This window comes from Mugil cephalus, chromosome 1 (assembly GCF_022458985.1).
Source record: "Mugil cephalus isolate CIBA_MC_2020 chromosome 1, CIBA_Mcephalus_1.1, whole genome shotgun sequence".
NCBI lineage: Eukaryota > Metazoa > Chordata > Actinopteri > Mugiliformes > Mugilidae > Mugil > Mugil cephalus.
Window position 1 is genome coordinate 36,880,326 of NC_061770.1, and position 24,766 is coordinate 36,905,091.

The window sequence follows — 24,766 nt, forward strand, 5'->3', positions numbered from 1 at the left end:
ATATTCCTGGGGATTTTGTTCCTTCTACCACTAATTTCTCTTCGGTTGAGTCTCAATATGCCAATAATTTTAGGGCCTTAAGTAAAATCTGACTACACACGACTCTCCATCCATCATGTTGTCCAGCTATTTTTCCCCTCAGATGAGAAAGTCACCGGTAAAGACATCACGTTCCAACTGGTGGGCAGGAACTCGATGAAGGAACTAAATCTGCAAACTAATTCATCTCTGCTGCGTGTCCGACCATCTCAAATGGCAGAACATACGGTTCTTTAATGAGGTAAAACGTTAAGTTGGAACATTTTGAAACTTTTCAAAGCAGTTTTGAAACTATTACTAGTACAAAACATCCCATGCACCCAGGGGAGTTTCTCAGATAATACTTTCAAACTCAAACACATGCTATGAGATTTGAAAATATCAGCCCTTGTATATATACACACACCGCCATCCATTTCTTGTCGGGCTCGTTTCACATGCACAGACGCACACACTGCACGCCTGAAATGGGTTCCCCTTATCTCATTTCTTTGTCTGCGCAGATTTATCTCGTAAGACGCGCTAGCCTCGGTAGCTCTGGACACATTTCTAATAACCTTTCCTCCGTTTCAACAGTCTGTCAAACCCTAACGCATGCACCAGCTTTAGTAGTCAGCAATTCAAAGATCCACTTTTCTTCCTTCCCGAAGCTCACGCGTCCTCTTGAATATAGTAAGCCTGTGTCGCAAGAGTCACTTTACAGTCTGATTTCCGCAAAGAGACAGAGTTATGTCATCCCCGGGGGCTTGGCTCGGTGTCTTTGCTGACATGTCGAATGCTTTTTGTCATGTAAATGTCCACAATTTAATAAAAATGCTCACATTAAAATTTAAATGAATACCTACAAGTATACCCGGAGGCACGACATCAAAGGCAGCTGGATTTGCTGATTTAGTCTGCAAGAGATTTTTTTTTTTTTTTTTTTGCCACCCACAGAGGCTTCATCAGTTCTTAGGGGTGTATGTAATCTGATTATTTTTGGCTTAACCTCGAGTCAGTTACATGTCGTGCATTTAATGTTCAACTCGTTATAAATGCCCTCTCTCGACTCTAACTCAACAATTTACATGTCTATTTTTTATTTTTTTTTATCATTCTGCGTTAGCTACTAGCAAAAACGATTTTAGGGGGTTTTCACACCATCAACCAAACGATCGCACTCATCTCTTCTCATCTTCTACTACCACTTACCCTCACTAGGGTTGAGGGGGGTTGCTGGGTTGGACCCTGTCAATCGCAGGGCTAACACGGAGACAAACAACCACTCACACCTAGGATCAATTTAGAGTCACCGATCAGCCTAACGAGCATGTCGTTGGAGGCGGAAAGAAACCCAGGAGGTTGGTTTCACTCATTTTAGGTAGTTAGCATAATACTACTCCCTGTTGGATTGCAGCCTTGTAGCTGTCGGGGAGCTTGTGTGTCTCAATGACCCCTAGAGCTCTGCCAGCTGGGAGATTTAACTCCCGGTAGGGTCACCCCTGCTGCACAGGTCAAAGGGTAGAGGCCAGAGAAAGAGAAATCCACTGGTCCGAGAGGTTGGGGTTGGAAAACAGCTTTCACTGCTCTACATGGTAAGAGGCATAATGGGCAGTAAGTAAGTAAGTAATGTAATACTGATGCATACTCGTGTTTTCAGAGAAGTTTTGTTCTAGCTGGTTGTGACGCCGTGATCACTACAAGTTGCCATGCCAACGGCTCCGTGAAGTGGCCCCGCAGGACCACGAGCAGCCTACCTACGGTGTAACTTTCTCAGCGGGCTCGATCAAACCGAACATGTTCTCCTTGTACAGAGCACGGCAATCAATGCCGGCGCCCACACTCGGCCGCCGAGGCTCCAGTTCCAATTCAATTACTTCCCGAGATTTCCTGCGAAATTACGAGCGCTGGCAGAACAGACTGCGTGCGGTGCTAAAGGGCACGTCAGAACTGCGTCTCATTTGCCCCGGGAGGACGATCCCGAATCAAGGTTAAAAGCAACCGCGCAACATATTGTATCACATTACTGAAGCCCCCTAACGATCCAAACATCACCACCGAACACCGATATACCCACAACCAGACCTCACATCCTAATCCTGGCGATACATCCCGCGACGCAACTGCACAAAGGCCCATGGACAGGTGTCCGAGAGCCGGGCTGAATGCTTCATGAGATCTTTTTTAATGCTACATGAGATTGGACCGAAGGCCAATTTAAAAACCAATTAGCGATATTAAAACCGAGTGAAAACCATTATGACTGAAAGCTCCGAAAGCAATTTCCTTTCGCTTCCTTCCCTCTGCCCGACGCTGCAGCCCGTGGATACGGCGGAAGGGGGTCGGTAAAGTTGCATTTCGACCTAATCTAAGAGCCATTTCTGGTGCTCAGTAGCGATACTAGCCACAGCTGGTGGTGATGAAACTTTGAGGAGAATTCTCCTTGTCTAAACTTTCCTACTACGAGCAGACATCCTGTGTACCTTGGCCTTTTTCTGAGTGTGCACCGGATCCCCCCAGGTGGACGCACGAAATAGTTGAAAGGGAGCGACCGACTTGCTGATTTGATTCCCTCCTCGTACCCCTCCGCCTAAAAAGAGGGAGACGGAGGCTTTCGTCTGAGAAGGCCACTCTGCGCCACCATGCCTCCGGTTAAGAGAACAGAGCGGAGAGGCTGGAACAAAGGAGGAGGAGGAGGACGGGAAGGTGGAGTACGAGACGAGGCCGGCTGGTTTCGTGAGGACGGGACCACGGGCTGTACGTGGCCTTCCGCTCTGACCTTCATCTCCGACAAACTACCCAGAGATGCGTTTAAATCCGTCTCTGCCTCTCGCCGCGTCCTTGTCTTTTCACTAAAGGCTCTGGTTTGTCTCTCTCGGTTCTTGGCGAACGCTCACATCAAAAGAAAACTTTCGGGGATGGAGAGAGCAAGAGAAGGAGAGCATGCTACGTCCCCGAGGAGCTACAGGAACCCATGCTGTTTGTAACGACTACTGCAGGAAGAGTATTCTGCCTCAAGTTAGATGGTGATCCATTTCCCCCCCATCACCATTTTTCTACTATTTTGTTCTAGAAAGACGTGATATAAAGAAAAAGACGGGGCAGAATAATCAAGGTTCTTACTGGCATCTAAAGCAATATCTATCATATTTCCACTGCTCCATGCTGGCACTTCTCTAGGCTTTTTTTCATTATTTATCTGTTTGTTTTTATCCATTTTTATATATTTATTATCTCTGGCTCCTCGACGATGCCGGAGTTGCGGGGGCCCCCAGCCGCCCGCGCGCCATTATTGCATTAGTATCGAACCCTTCTTGATGAATCTCCTCAGAAAATTGAAATGTTGCAAGAATGGGGAGACGTGGGAGTTTGAGCCTGATGCGCGGAGATAGACGAAGCATCGGACGGAATAATTCATGAGGCGCGAAGCCTCGCACCCCGCAGCTCAGCCGAGGAAGCGCGGAGCTGAGGTTAGCGGTTCAAATCCCTCGGGATTTCCTGGCAAAACCGATTTGCGCCCTCCTCGGAGGGACTAATTGAACAGAACTAGCCGCTTAAAAGGCACATTTGAACAGCTTACCAGGGTTAAACTCCGGCCTACCACCAATAAAGGTCCTTTAAGAGAGGTAGAGTCTACCTTAAATGTTTCAACACTCACACTGGTCCATTTATATATACATATTTCTAACTCCGTTCTTAATTATTGATCTTACAATACCGCCTACGCCAGATGCAAGATGTCGGCGTTTTACAAGCAATCCAGTCTCCTGCCTGTGGCCACACCGGCTGCTTTTAAGTCTCACATTCACGCGCCTCCAGAGAACCCTAATCGGTCCTGATTGCGGTTTTTGTGGCAGTGACCCGGGGGAAAAAAAATGTCATCTGAAAGCTTGTCTCGGCGCGCGAGACGTGCGCGCTCGTACTGCAGATTGGCCGGATGGAGGATGGGAGCTGAGAGGAAACAACTCGGAGCCAATCAGTCCTGGTCGTGTGGATGCTTAGGAAATAGTTTGGAGGGGAAAGGTTCTCGCGGCCCAGTATATTATATATATATATATGTAAAAAACTACCTTGAGGTAGATACGTTGGAACATAACTACGGAAAATGAAACATTATATTTCCTGGGATGATCGGTTGAAAAAAAATGGGGTGAATTATTCATTATTTGGGGGAAGAAAAAAAAATGAAACCATTAAATTGCCTGGCCCAGGGAGACACGGTCGCACGTACTGGAAGGAGACTGGAAGTAAAGCATTTGTGAAGACGACTGTATCTGGCCATCAGCTCAAAATAAAAAAAAATCCAGCTCTGGTTGATTCTAGCTGCTCATTAAGTCCACTGATGAGATAAGCCCTGTTCAAAAAGAAAGGCTTTTCACTAACTTCCTTCTGCTAACATCAAAGCGACGCTTCCTTCATTACTTCTGTGCCCTCTGTCTAACTGCACAAAAACACGGCTATAATGTGCTCTGTATGCCGCGAAACATTTTACGGCCGTTTCCCGTTTGGAGGCTGCTGAGTCAAGCTCCTCCAACTCATTCACCACGTGGGTTTTCTCCGTGTTAACGGCCGCTGACTGCTGAGAGCGGCGCGTGGTTCGTCTGCGGGCCCGAGGCGGCGGCGGCGGCGGCGGCGGCGGCGGCGGCAGCCGGTCCTCCCGTCGCCTCATCCATCGATTCAGCGTGACTCTGCAGGAGTCGGATGAAAACCTCTGTGCTATGATTTATGGGACGTCATCTGCGGGGGAACCGGCGGAGCCCCTCCCTCCCTCCCTGCGTTTGGTTTTGGTGCGGGTGCCTGAGGGCATCAACGCTTCCCCTGGGTCCTAAAGCCTGATATGAAACACTACCTACGGGGAAACAAGCTGCGTTATAATAAACAGTATTCCAGATACTGTTTGGTTTATCCTAACGGAGCTGCTGGGGAAAAGGAACAAGACGGCCGATGCTTTTCACTCCTCCCGTCGGCGGTTTTAATGTTGTGGCTGATCGGTGTATATTTTCTATGAAACGTCTAAACCGTAACTCACCGAGTGCGCCGAGGCCCGCATTAAAACTTAAATTTGATTATCATTTCAGACTCCATTATAGTGATATATCGAGCGTAATAAAATGTAAAAGCACCGCAAACTCTCATTTGCATGTTAGATTAGGCGGCAGTTTATTACAAGTTGCAGTTTCGCACTCCAAGACGACTAGTCGTCTTGATTTGTTCCCAAAAGTATCGCAGTGTGTCAACTTCAGAAACATATTTATCAGCGAGTGCCATGAAATTAATAATAATTAAAAAAAAAACAAAAAAAAAAAGGAATGACAACACATGGCTAGCTTTGCAACTTGCTAAGCACTTAAGTATTAATTAAAGAGCCACGAGGAACCGCCAAATGTTAGCGTATTTGTTTATCAACGCACAAACACGCGCGTTCGTGTCAGAGTGTCCCACTTTCTTCCATTTGCGCTGATGGCAGAATTAAGGAGTAATTCCGGAGGCTTAATCTACTTAAAATTAGAGGAGGTTTTTAAGGATTCTGTCTTAAGAGGGCCCTGAAAAAAAAAAGGATACAAGAAAAAGGCCTGGGGAGAATGAGACATGCGGCGTTTTAATAGTGAGAAGAATGGAAGGGCAGAGTGTGCGGTAATATTGCGTTATATTTGTGTGACGTAAAAAGCAGAGCCGTGCCCCAAACATCTCCTCATCCTCCTCTTCCTCTCTCAGCTGCACATGTAAAAAAAAAAAAGATGATTTAAAATCAATGACTGAGGAAAAGCAGAGGAAAAAGAGGAGGTGGGTGTGTGTGTGGGGTGTGGGGGGGCAACCCTGGGGCTGCTGGGAAATTGCTGAGGCCAGCAATGTCATGCCTGAGTTGACCACAATAAATACAGCAGCGGAGATGATGAAGGATGGGGGGGGGAGAGATGGGTCCATATGTCGCCACTGCTTTAGCTCTAAAAATAAAACGTGATGTATTTTGTAATTAGGCAGCGGCAGTGGTGAGAGTATATCTCTCTAACCTGCGCGCACATCGCTAAACTAATAGCGACCGCGCGCGCTGATCTGAATGAAGGTCGCTGTCAGGAGGCGTTTTACAGCTCTGTGACATTTCCAGAGACTGCGCTTTATGAAAGCACGAGAGCCGGCGGCCCGGGAAAAAAAAAATCTGCATATCCACCAGAGCTCGGAAAAGACAGAAGAAAAGATTTGAACCGGATGGATAGAGCCCCGTACGTATTTAATACGTATATAAAACAAACAAAAAAAAAGAGTGACGAAAGTTACAGGTTAGACTGAAATGTGACAGAAAGATACCACACTGATGTCCACATAAACAGTTAGAGCAACCTTTGTCATACCACACAACCTGCTTATAAATGCATTGGAGGAACATACAGTATATTTAGTGAAATTCGTTTTATTAAAAAAAACGTCCAAAGTGGAAACCGCTGATGTGATTTTGACTCTGAAAGGCTCATACTAGAGACACGGAAGCGAAGGGACGTGGACTTGAAAGCCACATTATAATAAATACCCCAGGCAAGGAGAGAGAGAGAGAAGTGGTTGATGGAAGTCTCTGCTCTTTATGACACACCTGCCGACAAGATGGAAATATCTCTCTTTTACCGCCGGCGCACGTAAATACCGCCCGGGCAAGACGAAAACGTCCGCGGTGCGATCGGAGTTGAGAGAAGAGGGTTTTTAAGAAAAAAAAAAAAAAGTATAAAAAGCCACAAGTCATCTAATTATTTTCTCATAAAGCCCCAGGAATGTGCTCCATCCTTTGTTCCCTTGGATGGAATGTACCATAAAACCAGAAAGAGGGGGGGGCTGATTTTTATTTTTTGACTTTCTGTGTGAGCATATTCACTTTTTCTTCCATTAAATCCCCACTTACACAGACTTAATCTCACAGTCACTATCTGAAATCATTTTAGGTTGTGGAAAAAAAAAGAAAAAAAAAAACTTAAAAAGTAGAATAAAAATATTCAAATATTCAGTATTCTCCTGCCCCGCGAGCGACTGTTTACTAAACCCCTCCCCTACGGTGCCTGTCCAGTCAATGCATTTCAATCGTGGCGAGTTCTGAGACGGCTGTCGAGCTTGGATTAAACACTGTGTTTAACCGTTTCATATACTAAGCCGTGAATATTAGCATGTGCAGCTAAGTAGCTTAGCACCTACGGTAGAAACAAGCATCGGTTCCCTAGGGTTAGAGGTTAAGCACACTGGCCCTACATGGAAGCCACTTTACATCATTATATAGGCTGTCATTAAGAAGCCAGTACAGGAAACGCATAGGGGGGAAATTTATACTCTAACAATCCCCAGCCAAACTCATTACCTAGAAGAGAATGAACTAAATGGTTTGTCCTCACTCTACAGTAACTCTACAATTATCCTGTAATTGCGCAATATAGATACAATAAAGTATAAATCTAACCTCTGCCCGGCTTATCTAAGCGTAACTCTATATCTGAGTTAAGCAGACGGTAATGCCGAACTAAAATAATTTAAATTACTTGGAACTAAATGAACGTAGGAGAACGAGAGTCAGGTGGAAACTTTGAGACGTCCAACCAGCTCATGAAAGTCATGTAAAGATTCTACCGAAACGAAAAGTTTGACAGGCAAAAAAAAAAGCGTAACCAAAGGGGCGGGGCTTAGTGAAAAGTCAAATAGCTACTCCCTCCCTTAAGTGTTTCCCACCATATCCCCCAACCACCCCCACCCCAACTCCACCAAGCTTCCACTTCGCTCTGTCCACTCACCATCCTCCGTGGGCACGTAGACGTTGAGGTAGAGGCAGTCCTCGCTCTGGTTCTGGATGTAGCCCGCCGCCACGTCCAGGTTGTCCGTGAACCACACGGGCAGCATTATCTCCGGCAGCACCCCGTGGACGTTCTGGGGGCACACGGGGGCGAACTGGGTGGCGTTGCGGATCTCCTGCCAGGATCCCGGCGCTTCGGGCGGCTGAAAGCGCCGGTCGCCGATGGGCGCCGTGGCGTAGGGCACGCCCAGGTACTGCTCCACGGGGCCCAGGATCTCATTGTTCAGGTCCTTCTTGATGCCCCTGAGCTTGCCGTAGTTGGTGGTGACTATGGGGTGCTTGGAGGGGTCCATCTTCTGGCTCGAGGCCAGGCTGAAGAGCAGGAGGACACCCAGGGCGCTCATGAAGTACCAGTCTGTCATGGCGGCAAGCGGACGTGTCCTAGAACACCAACCCCGCCGACTTTGTTTGCTGAGAGCAAGTGGAAGGGGGCACATGGCTGGATTCATACTGTTCAGCCACCTGCTTCGAGTCTTTTCGGGAGAACTCTTGTCTTCACGAGACAATGTGGACTGTGACCTCCAGTCAGGAGGGTAAAGCATAAGAGGGGGCTTAAAACGAAAGCAGGCGAACCCGCAAAGAGACGCTGAGATGAGCTCAAAAGACGGCAAAGACGTCGTCAAGGGAAGAAGGGTCCTTCGAGGGGGCTGGAGAAGGGGGTCGGGCTTTGGCGTGGGGGGCCGGGTCAGTGCTGATTCTGAGCGAAGGCGATCCAAAACACTTCCTCGGCCATGGTTCTGTTGCGTTCCATACCTATTCGTCTTCAATTATCCAGGTAGTCGGACTGATGACGAACCCTGCAGCGTGAGACAGAGGAGCAGGAGGCGGGGGTGGAGAGGGGGGAAGAGATATGAAGGAGGACGGAGAGAGGGGAGGCAAAGGGGAACGAGGGAGAAAGAAAGATAAGAGAGATTATAGCTTATCTCAAACAGAAATACACTCCATTAAATGTTGTCAGTGCAACATTTTTCCCTTTCAACCGATGCCAAAGCCAAAGACATTTCCTGAATCGAAAGCAGTTAAATGAGGAGACAGTGAAGGGGAGATCAAGCCGACCAGGGTTCATTGTGGGGAACGCTTCATGAGGTGATCAATGCATTTCACTATCCTTTATGAAATCACGAGCAGCTCCTCCGAGGAAGGAGAGGCAACTCAAACAAATGCAATTACCGTGATTGCATTCCGGTCCCTCTGGTTTTTCTGCAACGTAATCTGACCAGAGGAAATCTCATGTCTACTCAGTGCTGAGTGCACATTTCTGCATGTCTCTGCCTATCTATTATGCATGAAAACCTTAAATTGGACATGTTCGCCCCTGTTCCGGTCTGACCTGTACGAGGACAGGCACCGAGTCCCTCGGGGCGAACCGTGCTCAACCCGTCAGCTTCCTCGCAGCGCGCGCACATCGTTCTGCGGAGGGCTAATATACGGCAAACGCGTGTAGTAGCCTTCATCTAGCAACGCTGGCACTGATGCCTCCAGTGTTTATCAATTTCCTCGAGGCTTTCGGTGTCGCTTGTGGAGATCCAGTAGACACAGAGGACCCAGAGTTGGGGCTAGGGATTAGGGCGAGCCTTTCACTGCCCAGTAAGTTCAAAGGTCAATAATCGGCACATGTAAGCAGCTTATAGCCGCCCAGGACGCTCTCTGGATCTATATGCACGGAGCACACGCATTCAACTGATCCACACATGAATGACACACTGCACGCCCATTCATGTAATCCGCAGCGGAAATGTGCAAATCCTCATGTGACAGACCCCGACTCAGCAAATGGACGAGATTATACTTTCATAATATTGTTGGGGTTGTGTTATGTAAGGGTACAGAACGCCGTGGCAATAATAAGACAGAGCAGGGAGGGGAGAAAAAAATAAAAAATCTATTTTGTGTTCACCCGCTACTTCAGTCTTATCGGATTTTTTTTTAAAAGTAACCCTTTTTCCACACTCTCTTTTCCTTTATCCCAACGCCATTACGGTGTCATTTAAAGCCGTCATTAACTGCGTTATTTCTCCTCGCCTTTCGCCCACCGAGGCGCCTCTGTATTTTTGTTTTCTTCCCCTCCACCCACCCCCTCATTTCCAATAAAGCCATTTGGATTTGAAAGCACGGGAGTTAAGTGTCCCGAGGCAAGACGGCAGATAATTAGAGTCTATAGGCTGATGAGCAGATAATAAGAATAAGGAGGCTCATTCATGGTATAATAAAGTTTTTATGTACAACAAGCTCTTTGAGAAGAGGATGTGCTGAGGCTCGTAGCGAAAAGTGTGATGAAAACAGATTTGAGTTATTTTTTTTGTTTTTGTTTTTTTTTCCCAGAGAGCGGTAATTGCGAGCGAGTCCTCAGCGTCGGCAATCGCTCATTGTCTTCTTTTGCTACGGCGCGTTCAGAAGAAATACACTGGCGCCCGCCTTTGTTCCTCTCAGTGTGGACTTTGTTGTGCGGCCCACGCGCCTCATGTGCGCGTCTGGATGCGGATCCGCTCACGGAGAAGCGTGGCAGCACAGTGCGCGCTCTAATTAAACCACGGAGAGTCTGGAGGCCGGCCCTGCCTCGCAACGCACGCACAAAAAAAAAAAAAAAAAAAAAAAAAAAACCTTCACCCACACATAGCGTCTACAGTACCATTAAACTTTCATCCTCCAAAATACATAAAAGAGACTGGGAGATCGAGAGGCAGAGATGAAGAGAGTGGGGCGGAAGAAAAAAAAGAAAAGGGAGCCGGGACGGTGAGAGACAAACAGGAGATGAAAGGCGGGAATATAGATGGAGAGGAAACAGATTGTGTTAATGAAAAGCTTCTCTGCTGGAAGAAGCAGGGACGCTTCGGAGCGACACGAGGCCTGGAGAGTCTCCGGGAAGTGGACAAACGAGCTCGGAGAAGAGGTGAACCGGACTTTTTCTTAGCTTTTCACGTCTCGGACCTTCGAGCGGGTCCGAAGTGGAGCGGCGGCCCACATGAGTCCGAAATCTCTGGTAGAAATCCAAGACCCTGGCAGACATGTCCGCCTGGAGGGACTTCCAGAATTTTCGGGGTGCATCTGAGTGTTTAATTGCTAATTGGCTCAATTAGAAGGCCTAATTGGTCCAGATCTGCTGTGAGCAGTGGGAGAGCTTAAGTGATTGATGAAGCAGAGAGGGAGAAATGAAGGGGAGGGATGATGAAGGGAGAGCTGAGATGTCAACAGAGCCATAGTAATCACCAACAGGAGTATCTGTGTGTGTGTGTGTGTGTGTGTGTGTGTGTGTGTGTGTGACGATGCACAGTTAAGCAATATTCAAACTGTGCGCAAACCAAGCAGAGAGGCGTTTGACGTCGTGCTTCAGATTAAAAAGGTGCTCAAAAAACCGCGTTACCCACATTAACTTGGTCCATAAACTTGCAAGCGATACAATTCTGTCGCCTAATTTGCTGACCTGTAATGACGTCCGCCTGCTAATAAATTCAACCCGGTGGCGCGGTGATGTCGGCGTTGCTCGGCTTATACAACCGAGCTGTAACAATGACACCGTTGGCGCAAAAAAAAAAATAAAAAATGAACGCTGTGAAGACGTCGACAGTGAATGCTGAGCGTGGAGCACGGAACGGACAGCTGAATACCTCTCGGTGAGGTAGAGGGGAGGAAAAAACACAGATCTGTCAGGAGTAGCTGCTGAGTGGAACATCAGACGGTAAAAGAGGTGTCTTAAGAGAAGACAAAAAGGCTTGCAAGCCTGGCGTGATAATACATGTTTACAAAGCCATGAATCTTTCAGAAGTGAGGAAACAATTCAAGTCACATTCTCCTTCCTTTTTTGTTTTACTCATAAGTCAAGTTACAGGAAACTTGCTTTGGGCTGGAGGAGTTCTGAATTGATTCGTCCAAGAACTGGATGAGTATTCCAATCGGGCCCTCACTCAATAATGCAAGGAGTGTTCATGGCTCGCTCTTAAACCTCCTGAACCACTCGCAGGCTGCTCGGGGTCGCTCCCATTAACATGAAACATGTTTGAAATTTAACATTTAAAACCTGGAACACGTAGCAGCCATTGACTGTACATACTATGGACAAACCCATTGGGTTCTGAACCTCGAAAATGAGGCCCAAAGTGGGCGCCATGTTGGATGAACTTTACTCCGCCCACACTCGGATACTCCAAATATGGAGACCCGCCCATCCAGCACTGTCATGAATAGTGAAATAATCTATTGAGACCAAAATCAGTTTTTGTACCAGGCTTTAAACACGCTGTGAAGTTGGTCTTTTTAACATGGGGGGGTCTACGGGGATTTGCTCACTTTTGAAAGCAGCCTCAAGTGGCCACTTGATGAACTGCAGTTTGTTTGCACTTATAGAATTGGCTGCATCAGTCAGAGGTTGCCGCTTGGTAGTAGCAGGTAAACATTTGAACCTTTGTCGCTTACATTAGGCATAACTGTCAGAAATGCTTTTTGGTGTTTTTTTTACTAAATTAAAATTAAATTCTGATTTCCAGTTCTCTCTAAAGGAAAGACACCCCGTCAATAACATCCTGGGGTATACGTTATCTTAAAATCTTGTAGCATTATGCGAGAATATCTGTGAGGATTTTATCACTGAATGTACATTGACGCATTAGGGTTACCTAAACTAAACGTCCAGGGTCTCGATGTCTAGGAAACCTTTCAATCTCATTCACCATCTCAGCGTTTCCGAGTTAAACAAGACAAATGGAAACCACAATTACCGCTCTGAATTACAAAGAGACGTCTACGCTGGAGGGAACTCAGGTCATCATGGGAAATGTTTGGAGAATTCCTTAAACCGTCTCAAACCAACTGTATCAGTCGCCGCCATTGGTCTTCACCTCAGATGAGTTCATATTGGTTCCTGGCAACTTAATGTTGCAGAAAGTCCACATGTAAAGAGATTCAGTTGTTGTTGACTAAGCACCATTGGTCTTCACCTCAGATGAGTTCATATTGGTTCCTGGCAACTTAATGTTGCAGAAAGTCCACATGTAAAGAGATTCAGTTGTTGTTGACTAAGCACCATTGGTCTTCACCTCAGATGAGTTCGAACTGGTTCCTGGCAACTTAATGTTGCAGAAAGTCCACATGTAAAGAGATTCAGTTGTTGTTGACTAAGCACCATTGGTCATCACCTCAGATTAGTTTGAACTGGTTCAAGGCAACTCTGAAACATTGAGGTAGTAAATGATATCAGGAGGTTACCTAGGTATCCAAACCTTGGATATTAGAAGGTTACCTAGGTATCCATACCTTGGATATTAGAAGGTTACCTAGGTATCCATACCTTGGATATTAGAAGGTTACCTAGGTATCCAAACCTTGGATATTAGAAGGTTACCTAGGTATCCAAACCTTGGATATTAGAAGGTTACCTAGGTATCCATACCTTGGATCCCCAGGTAACCTTCTTATATAGTTTACCACCCCAATATTTCCAAGTGAAACAAGAAAAATGGAAACCAGAATTATGGCTCGCCATCAAATATTCTTCTATTTCCAAAAACCGTCTACATTCTGATGGTGGTGGGGAAGTAACGTATCAGTCACTGTCATTGGTCGTCACCTCAATCACCAGATTAGTTCAACTTGGTACCTGCCAACTTCCTGTCGCCAACGTTTAATCACTTCAACACGCTGAAATTCATTGAAATTTCATCTCGTTGCGTCGATGCTAAACTCCTCCTGCGTGCGCACCACTTTACTTTTACCTAAATTAATAATTCAACGTCTAAACAGAAGCTCAGCTCTGAAAGCAGAAGCAGCATAAGCAGAAAAATACTCAGAAAGCGAGCTGCGAGCCGGGTGATAATTCCCCCGTGCGTGCATCACTAAGAGCGGCGCATCTTTTCAAATGCGAGGAAGATGCTGCGTGAAAAACTATTTCTTTAAGTAAAGGAACATGCTAGACACGGCTCAAAGTAATACTCAATTAACTTCGCTGTGACACAGGAGCTAATTGCCTTGGGGTAATTAGCCAGGGTTAGATTTATTTGGCGCAGCTTGCGAAGAGTGACTCCTCTGAGGGGCGGTGGCACAACAAATGGGTCAACAAACTAAATCAGAGGACACTCATTGATGAGAAAGATCAACAGTAAAACCTGAATGTCACAGGGAAGTGAGTTTCTTGACAGTTTAAAGAAGAAGTGGGAGCGCAGGAAGCGCTCTCAGCCGGGGGACGCTCTGGCCTAGATACGCGTATAAGAATATACGGCCGACAGATGTGTGATGTTATTGTGCTTTAGACAGATGCTCTGTTGGTGTATTCTCAGCCTCTGCATCTGTCAGTTACCTCAACAAAAGACGAAAAAGCCAAATATCCACCAGTGTGAAAAAAACGATGTGTATTCAGTATGAACTTCCTTTTTTTTTTTTTTTTTTTAAGTTGGCTAAACCGTGAACAAACGTGCTATTTTATGCCACATCTGGCAGATTGCTCACGGCCGCAGCGAAGACGAAGCAAATGTTCGTGAGTATTACTTAAAGAGGTGAAGAATTTCACTCCGGCAAGCGGCGCAATCACTAATGAATGTGGAACTTTGCAGTGTAATAAAATCCAATACAAAACCACAAACCGTGACTTGAAGATTTTACAATCTATTTGAGGAAACGAAAAAAAAAAAGAAAAAAAAAGAGAGAAAACTATTACAAACTGTGCAATTTGCCACACAGGCAATTAGGTCGGATTCTAATTTTGCAATGTTCTTCTAATTTTGTCACTCTCTTCTACACGTGTGAACAATTTTCTACCTCATTAGTCAGAACGAGCCTCGCCAGAGATCATATTTTCACAAATTGTTACCCGTGCCTCTGCCCCGCGCGTCTCCGCTTCAAAACCCGACACCAGGCTTTGATGCTGGTGTTGCCACGGGCGATGGAGGAGCCGCTCCGCTGCTCACATGAAGGCGAGAGTGACATAACGTGCTTGTGATATCGCGTCTTTCGACAGCGGGCTGTGCTTTTTTTTGTTATCTTTAACGGCGACGAGGGGTGTCTGGCACCGCTTTTGTGGACTGTGACAGGGGCTTCCTCCAATTAACCTGCTGCTAATCTCCCGTGTGAAGGTCACGTCTGTGCCCGCGCAGATTGAAGTGCGATCGGTGAGAGGAGCCAATGGATGTGCGCCTCGTTTGGGGGAAGAAAAAAAAAACAAGCAGCGTTCCTCCAGACTGAAGGAGGGGGTGACTTAGAGGATCAGTGTAATTTACTATTACATATACATCAAAAAGGCTCTAATCAATTAACATTGTAGATCCTGGCCTTTGATTATTCATTCTTGACGAAGCTCACTTTAGAATTCAAACAGACGTCTTTGGGCAGACAAGTATTTCAAGAGTTCTTTTGATACGGGAATCAACATTTCCCAGAAATGGAAAAGCTACATAAACCAATTTAAACACAGGCTACATCTAACACTAATATTCAGTTAATGGCTGGAATTACAACTCAAGTAGCTTGGAGCAAATCTTTCGATAAACTGTTCAATGTGAGAATATAAGCTCCTAATTACCATGGGAATGTGTTTTTAGGGTAAACAGTAAGTGACGGGTTTGCAGAAGGTAATGAAACCTGGTCTCAGTCCATCTTGTTTCTTTCAATACAATGAATTCAGGTCAAAAACTATCCAAATGGTTTTATTCTGTGTCCACGTCAACATCAGGTCAAAGAAATATCTTCTATGCAAATGTAGCCAATGGAATTCAGTTGACGTATTAATCAATAGGTGATTCCAAAGCTGGAGGTAGCAAAAGCCACCACCAATTATGTTTCATATCTGACAAATATAAATGGTTTTGGTAAAACTTTCATTGAGCAGTATGACAAAAAATGGATATCACGGTATTTTTCTAAATTCTGACAGTATCACAGTATTTTTTTTTTTCATGCATAATCACATGTTCACAACATTTCCTACTGGTTGAGAGAGGAATTAATGCAGTAGACTGACTAAGGATGGACTATTTTACTGTGATGATGAGTAAATGTTGTAGAATAATCCCACACTAGTAGTGAAACAGGTTTGTATGGCCTTGTGTTAGCACTGACTGCTGATGTGGAAATCAGGAGACACTGACAGCTCGGAGTTCAAAGAAAAAAAACCGAATGAAATTTTATCAAGGTGAAGTGGAGAAAGGTGGACATTTACAGTTTCATTTATTTTGACACATTTGTTCACATTTAAACATATTTAAACTGCCATGTCTGCAGCGTCAATAGCAGCGCGACCAGCTACCGTAATACTGGTAGTCTGTGCGCAACTTTTTTTCCCTCATTCGTAAATAGCTAAAATTGAGGACACTTTCGGAGACAGCTTTAGCCGGGGGACAGGTCACCCAAAACAGGGTCTGTCCCCAGAGATTAGGGACGCCTGGTCACCCTAAAAATAAATAAATAAATAACACAGCACCTTTAATTGGCCTCTGGCGATCTGTCGCTTCTTGATTTTTCGGCCGTTTCCTTCTTCAACATGTCTCACAGAAACACAGTCGTACCATGTGTAATTAGAAGCGCCACACTGAAAATGGTCCGGTCTGAAACGGTGTCTTGCGTCGCAGTGTTCTGAACCGTGTGTAATCAAATACACCAGTATGTCTTTATATTAAAAAAAAAAAAAACACATCATAATGAAAAGAAAAAATTCCGATATTTGGTATGAACCGTTACCGGTATTATAAAACAAGTAGTTCCGACCAAGCAATCTGATTGGTCAATAAGACATTTAGAACGTGTTCAAATCAGCATTACAGTACGGCTGACTCATCACTAAAAATATTGCTCCGCCAAGTCTGCGGCAACATTGTATTTCCATGGAAACGGGAAGCACACTCGCAAAAAACTTAAAATTTTGAGAGCAAAATGTCCATCAACATGTTTATATATTTAATTATACGCTTTATTCTGTTGGTAATTGACCGCATCACCGTCATGCTCAAATGGCGTTAAAGCACACCCTCTCGGTAATATTGCTTCATTTAAACACAATAAATCGTACAAAAATGTAGACCAAATCATTAGCCTAACCCATAAAAAACAACAACAACAAAAAAGGTGATCAAACCTGACACAGAAAGTGAGTTACTCTCCAGCCCTAAACAAAAAACAAACAAACAGGTCTAACCCTAAAACATTAAAGCATTCACGTAGATAAAATTTGCAGTTTGGATCTCGGTCCCTGGAAGACAAAAGACGTTCACGATCCAGACACTTTGTTATATACTCCCCGTGAACGCCAACCAAAATGTTGCTTCTGCCAAGAAGTTTCCTCAGTCTTCCAGCTTTTGGTCCTATCAGCCTTAAGAAATCACAGGCTCTCAATCACATCCGTCACCGCCGTGCCAAACAGCTCACCAAGCACAAATCTAAATGTCTCCAAAACCAATTCCAACAATTCGCCTCTAATACAGCTGCAGAATCGCCCACTACAACCTCCACTGTAATTGCCTGCCACCTCTTCCTCCGTGTTGTGCCGCCAGTCAGTCTGACAGTACGCCGGCTAGATTCAACTTAATGATAGATAATAAACTGACCGAGGCTGCTGGTTAATGGCCGCTGCTCCGTGCTCCGCGCGGCGGAGGCGCTGGACGGACGAGGGCAAGGGAGCCGCCGCTTTGAAACTGCGGCCCGGGATGAGGAAAAGACAAAGCAACGCGGAGCTAATTGCGTGCGTTTAATAACTAACGTGACTGCGCGAACCCGCGTAGGTGAGTGCGCACGTGCAAAAGCGCGTTTACCTCGGGGCGCGAGCGGATCGCGCTCATTATCGTCTCGAGGTTTGACAGTCTTTGAATCGGCACAACACATTTGTTTTCACGTTTGCTAATTAATACGCCGAAGCTGTGACAAGAAAATTAGATATTTAAACTTTAGCGTACCAGTGCGCGCGCGCGCGTGTGTGTCCATAGCACACAACAATAATAAAGGGTTTCTCTGTAATGGCAGTGTGTGTGTGTGTGTGTGTGTGTGTGTTCTATCTGTGTGGCGGGAGCTTGCTGGGCTGATCGCGGAGGTAAATCTGAGGGCACGGTGGAGTGGACGCCGAGTGGCCGAACAGAAAGAAGGGGACGTTTCATGGCAGACGCCACATTAACGCCGGTAGACGGGGCGCGTGGAAGTGCGCGCGCGTCTGTTGTATGTTTGCCATCCTCCTGACAGCTTCTGTGTGGGCTCTGAATAGAAAAGAGCCGGCGGGCAGGTCAGTGTTCACTCAGGCTCCTGTCAATCCCTTATTCTTTTTCTTCTTAATTTATTTTTCATCTTTCTATCTCTCCCTCACCACGTGGGAAAGAAGGAATCAAAGTCATAAAGCGGCAGCAGGGCATGTCAGAAGATGGGGGAGTATTAAGATTAGGCCGATCAGTCAACATTTACACCAAATATGTGGGATAATTAACAGCAAACAAGGAGTCGGAAACATTTTCCAGGTCATGTAGGAGATTTGACATCCTTCGGTCCTGGGCAGTAAAGCTGCCATGACATATTTTTTTGAACATATTTTATTTTCCAATCCCACAGAATATAACCTCCTCACTTACTGAAAAAATAATAATAATCAAATAGCATACAATTTCCAAACAAAGAAATACATTTTACTCATATATTTGTTTGTCCGAGTGGAGAGAAGAGATGAATTGGCTGTATTTATTTAGCCTCATCCCTAGAACTAGAATGATTTTTTCATTATTATTATTATTTTGATGCTGTCTATGCTCCTGGTCTGATGGAAAGACATCATTTCACACCTGCCACGATATATTTGCATCTCTTAACCTCACTCAAAGGTCACCCTTACCAAAATAATACTTTTGGCACGAGGAAATTCAGATGGATCACAGTCGAGGACCTGGCATATCAGGATGCATCAGCGGCCTGAGGAGCACAGCTAGCAGGAACCAGGCCAGCCACGCATTGGCTACTAATGAAAGAGAAACTCAGCTTTTACAACGTTACCTTTTCCACCGACCAAAAACAACAAAAAACACTGAAAAGCCGACTACAGAGTCCCGACTAGCACAAACTTTGCAAAGAAATGGCGCAGGTCGCTAACAACGGCGATGGGAGAAAAAAAAAACAGCGGCTACGGGCAAGACAGCTGTACGCTGGGAACGCCAGGAAACCCGCGGTATGTCACAGCCTGAAGGGGGATGTGACATTCCACAGAGTGACATACCACAGAGTAAAGTTTGCAGCCATTAAGGCCCACCCCGACACGAACCCCAGCACCCTGGGGCACAAGCTGTGCTGTACGTCGGGACTCATTTCAGCTAAAACACGATGATGAAGTCGGGTACGCCCGAAAACACGACAAGAGTGACATACGTATATATATATATATACAGACTTTGCTTCTACGCGACTGATAGGACGTATTTACCACTTGCCGGTGGAATTTTCTCCACAGACAGTAACAGCGTGAAGACGGAGCGCAGGGATTTAGTGAGAAGAAATTAGAATTGTTTAATGGAGCGTAAACAGTTTGATTTCACTTACTTGGGGGGGGAGAGAAAAAGACAATTTCTCAGTTTGGGTAATTTTCCGGCGAAAGGAATTGATTGATGGATACAATACTGATATATTAGAGGCCCAGTAAGAATATGTCAGCTTTCTTTCTTCCTCTTAAATTAACAGAATGTCTTGGGCTGCAAATTTAGACCAAAAATCGAGCGGAGAACCTCAGTTTTAGCTTTTTAACTTAGCGTCTTGAGACACAACCGATAGTTGACTCGTGGACAATCATTAGACTCTATAAAGGAGCCATTTCAGCAACTAGTGAATAAGAATTGATGTGATGTGAGTGTAAAACTCCTCTTCTGAGCTGGTAACAGGTTTACCTGTGATATGCAGGTGCAGCTCAACAAGGTGGATCCGTAACTTTTGACTGCACGTCTGTGAATATTCTGGCTTTTACCGCAACACGATCATCCAACTTTACCTCCACTATGTAGAGATCACGTTAGGATTCACTGTTACAGTTCCGTTCATTGTCCTCCCTCCATCGCCAGACTCCATTCACTCCGTGCAGAGGCTCGACTCGTCTGGGAGCGGAGGAGAACGCGCTGACAGACTGTTGGCTTCGATACAGACGCAATGGGAGGATGCGGAGACAGAAGGAAGGAGGGCCAGACAGAGGAGGAGGAGGAGGAGGAGGAGGAGAGCGTAGGGGCTGTCAGTAAACCTGTTGACAACACAGAGATGTACGCACATATGGTGTACGTCAGCGGTGGGCAGCAGAGGTTTGTATCTGTGTGTGTGTGTGTGTGGTGGAGGCGGAGGCGGTGGGGCGTTAGAGGCGGGGGTGTTGGGGTTGCGGACCACCGGAGCGCAAAATTGGAAACAATGTGTCTGCAAGAGTTAAAAGCAAATATTTACAGGGCTTTAATTTGCATCGGGAGCGCCGAGTTTCCGGTCTGGGTCAGCGCGTCTACGGTGGAGCTGCAGAACGCGGAGGGGAGGGCACGGGTGGTAATTAGACAGACAGTGGTAGATTAATCACATGCTGACAGCGCCGCCTCCAAGCCACACGCAAACACGTTCACACACTATACTTAGCCAGGTTCGGCTGGCGAAACGCTTCCCCACGTCCAAAAGGGGAAAGATCCACCATCGACGAACGCACCTCCGGCTTTTTTTTTTTTTTTCCCAACGCACAGTCAAGCTCGTTACCCCGTCGTCTTGCTCTGATTACTTCCCTCTCCCTCTTCGCCTATCACCTCAATAAATCACCGGCTATAAATCCCACCCTCGCCCCCCTCGAATAAGGACAGCTCCTAAAGCTGCTCCCCCCGCCCCCTTCTCTCGCACAGATCCTCGAACGGGAGCATCCGATGGCGGGCGCCGACGTGGTCAGAGGGGGACGCTCCGCGACACGGCGGAGGAAGACGGAGGCGCAGCAGTTGGCTGAAGAGCGCCGCCGTTAAACGCTTTCTGTGTATCATAAATATTTTACCGTCCTCTAAGTGGTTTTGACCTTGGATCGGACCACTTGGAGCAGGTTGCGCCGCGGCAGACACGAGCAGTTTTAAAACTTTTAAGGGAGTCTTACAGTGGTAATTAAATTAAGCCGAAATGGGTCTTTTGAGAAGGGCACGTCTACGTGACCGAGGAGGCCGCACATTTACCGCCGGTTTTTATCAGCAGTAAACACTGGGATGTGTGGCACATCGCTCTTAAAATGTTTGCTGAGGGTTTTGATAAACACATTGTGATAAAGCAGTGTTATTACGGACGTTTGTTGTTTAAACCTTTTAAGGGGTCAGTTTGTCAGGACTTTTTTTGATGTGGTCAGTAAAAGGTCTAGTCACATGGCATTTAAAACAGCTTTCTACTCCACCCCTGTGGGATACAGACAGTCTGGAGAGACGGTGTCCGAAAACTGAAAAACGCAGCAACAGGATATTATTGACTTTCTATCCTTGGCATGAATGCATCCTTGAATAAACTGAGAGATTTTTTTTTTTTGTCACATTAGGGACCGAGCTGACTTGCTGAAGTCTTCCCCGAATGAAAACACGTGCAGTCCTCAGCCGGGGTGAGTAAACATCGCAGCCCGGGGGTGGAAAAAAAAAAATGAAGCATCTTACAAGACCTGTTGTCCTTCTAGCTGGCTGCCAAAAGCAACAGTTCACCGAGCCTGTCACCGAGCTCAAAGGCTCACAGAAGCAGTGCATTCACGGCCCAAGTTCTAGAGCGAGGATAAACGGAGGGTCACTTTTTAAACTGGGTGAGTGGGACACACCCATGGGGAGGATTTAGCCGAAGGCAACAGGGGCCACAGATACTGGCTTTACACTGTGTTTGGGAAACGGGGCGAGCGAGGTCTAATTGAGCAAATGAATCCCCGCTGAAGGGAAACACACAGACACAGAAGGCCGCGGTGGCAGGATGGAGGGTTGCAGAAGGACGAATTTGGGGGCTTCAGACAAGCCAGTCTGAAGCTGATGAATGTCAGCTGTAGCTAACGACGCTCACTTGACGAGCAGAAAAGCAACTGGGCTTTGTTTACTTGCCACGTGGGACGGATAAAAGTTTTCCCGCCAAAATGTTGACTTGTAGGTCCGCTCACAATTCTAGACAAAAGAGATTGAAGATGGCAAGACGCTAATTATTATTATTATTTGTAAAGTGAAATACATTAAATGAAGTGTAAGTGGTTAAATTCTACTGGATTTTGGATCTCAGCAAGAAATGGCGGGAAGCTGCTGAGGTTGTGTGGCGGTGTATTATTATGTTAAAAGAATGAATAAGGAAGGAAAATAAAGCTGCTTCCTGTTCACTCGAAGGCATGTTTACATAGAATTATGACAACGTTGTAATATTGCCCAAAAATATTCTATCATTCTGCTATAGATTATGCCACCAGTAATACAATGTGTGGCCAAGAGCTAGCAAGCCGCTAGCGTCGCACATGAATATGAATACCACCATTAACCATTCGTCTGGAAGTCTTGAGACAAACAGCAGCGCCGGGTGTTTAGAACCTCAAGCTGTGCAGCTGCACACTGTTTACAGCTTTTTTTAAATTTTAAATGTGAGCTTCCGTAGTTTCTAAAAATAGGACGTCATGAGTCTGACGGTGTTTTTAGGGAATGCGCATGAACATGAAAGATTAGAGATCAGAACGTGGTCTCTTCTTGACATAACTGGAGAAAAATGGATGTTAATGGGCTGCCTTTATATTCAAGGTTACATGGTAGATGTAGTCATGGTTGCAGATGTGAAATGAGGTCTTCAAATAATTGGACTAAGAATTGCGCCAAGACTCAAGGACTTAGCTTCCTGGTCATGATTGACGCAACAAGAACTTATGAGTAATACAAATACATCATTACAGGTCATTAGAGCAGCAATTACACTGAACTTGGCACCTTCTGTCACTACAAGGGGAAGCTCATTGACCGAGGTTTGTGTACCACTGCAGAGAAGTCTGCCAGGGAAAAGGTCACCGCTAGCAGCGCCACGAGAAGCGAACGGCTAAAACGTCACATTCGACTCGCTTCAGGGTTTTTTTTTTCACTTCAGAGGAGAACGACGGGAGCGTATCTGACGCGTTGCCAACGTTAGCTGGCGGTACGTGGTTTGCTCTTGACGGTAAGTGGTCATTTCTTCGGACTGCGAGAAAGGGAAAGGGAAGGAGCGCTCACCCATTGGTGAATATGTCCTTGCAAACTGTCAACGTCAGCCGAGATACAAAAATATCTCTCGCCATCATGATTTGGCCACAAAAGCACTAAAAGCAAGAAGCCAGTCACTAAACTGACCATTCTCCCCTTGACTCCCGGTTTAAATTGTTCATGGACTGCCAACAGTAACGAAGCACTGAACGTCGTCCCTGTTGTATTTAGTTTGTAATAGTCTGCGTCACAGCTGGATGGATGGTAAACCTCAGTTAGAAAAGCAGAGGCCAGATGAGGACGTAGCCCTGACGAACGAATCGTTTCACTTGTAGTGGCCAGCGACGGACCCTGAGACAGAGCGAGAGTCACATACATGGAGATGAATGCCAAAGATGGTGCGAGACAGACAGGAAGAGTTAGGGTTTGGAGAGCTGCCATCCTGATCTAGTTGTCCCTGACAGATGGCCGGTGAGACACACGAGCAGCTGATGAGTATGATTTCCTGCTTCCCAAACAAGAGGGCGCATCACCCATCGCCGCTCGCATCTCCGCCCGTCTCCCTCCACTCTCCCGCGTCTATTTTGGTCTTCAATTAATTTAATTTATTGCGCGGTAGGAGCGCGCACGCATCCTGCTAAAGCCAAGGAGAAGGCGAGGCATAAATATCAAAAGAAAGGGGCACGGTGAGAATAATCCTCGGATAATAATCACTTTTATTAATAACAAGCTGCGGGATCTGAACACATCCTCCTTCCTCCCCTCTTTCGGCCATTAGCGCGAGCGATGAATATTCATCCAATGCTTTAATCTATAGCTGAGCTCATCGAGAAGAGCGGCGCCAGGTTTTCTAACTGAAAGGGAGTTGAAGAAAGATGTGCTCATAAATATGAAGCACACGATTGCCACAAGAACGCATGTTTCACACAGGACCTGGCGCACAGCACAGCGAACATGTTCTATGTGGTGTAGATACAGTATGCAATGAGGCTGCAAATGCTATTATATTTTCACTTTACTGATTCCAAAATGTTTAAATCACAAGAAAAAAATAAATATGGCGAGGAGAAAATAAGAAAACATTCACAAATGAAAAGCTACATTATATATATATATATATATTTTTTTTTATTTAATCATTTTCCTCTGGCTATGTTCCACGCCCCATTAGTTCGCGTTTCCAGATTTGTCAAGTTTTCTGTTGTTGTGCGGCACAATAACAGAGTCAGAGTCCATTTAAACAAAAGCTCTCTGATTTCAGGCAGAAGACGACAACAACAGCAGGCTTCTAGTCGGCAGCCATCAGTCCTGTCAGATCAAATAAATAGCTCTGACTCAGAAGAAGACTTTTTGTGGTTTCTGTAAATGGTCATTGATGTACCTGTGGTTTTGATTTCAGTGACAAAAAAAAAAAGAAGAAAAGCTATACTGATCATCATCACTGTTGTTATTTATATCCAGACATATTTAAAAGGTGGCTAACAGTGAGAAACGGTTCACGTCAATCGAGGAGAAAAACATAAATATTCTGACCTATTCTGAACTGTAATAATCTATAAGAATTCACAATTTAAAGCCACTTTGTCCATTTGTGGCTACACAACATAGGCCTTCAACATGGGGTCCACGCCCCCTAGGGGGTCTGCAAAGGTACTGCAGAGGGGGGTCGCAAAATCTTTGGTTGATTAGACATTTTTATATATTTTTTAATTTTCCACAAATTTAAATTTGTTAAAATACACATTAACATGAATTCAGCATATTTTAGGAAAGGGATATTGAATGCAAAATGATAATAATGTACATTTATAAATAGCACTAGGCC

General features: G+C 45.6%; 1 protein-coding gene across 2 annotated transcripts in view; it reads right to left on the minus strand.

Moving 5' to 3' along the window:
- The window catches only part of nlgn2a (neuroligin 2a), a 198,940-nt gene that overhangs the window by 120,975 nt on the left and 53,199 nt on the right, over nucleotides 1-24,766 (minus strand). For both annotated transcript variants that reach the window (XM_047583844.1, XM_047583836.1), the window contains exon 2: nucleotides 7,782-8,637. In XM_047583844.1, coding sequence (XP_047439800.1) covers nucleotides 7,782-8,382 — 601 coding nt within the window. In that variant the 5' untranslated portion in view covers nucleotides 8,383-8,637. The remainder of the gene's footprint in view (nucleotides 1-7,781; nucleotides 8,638-24,766) is intronic.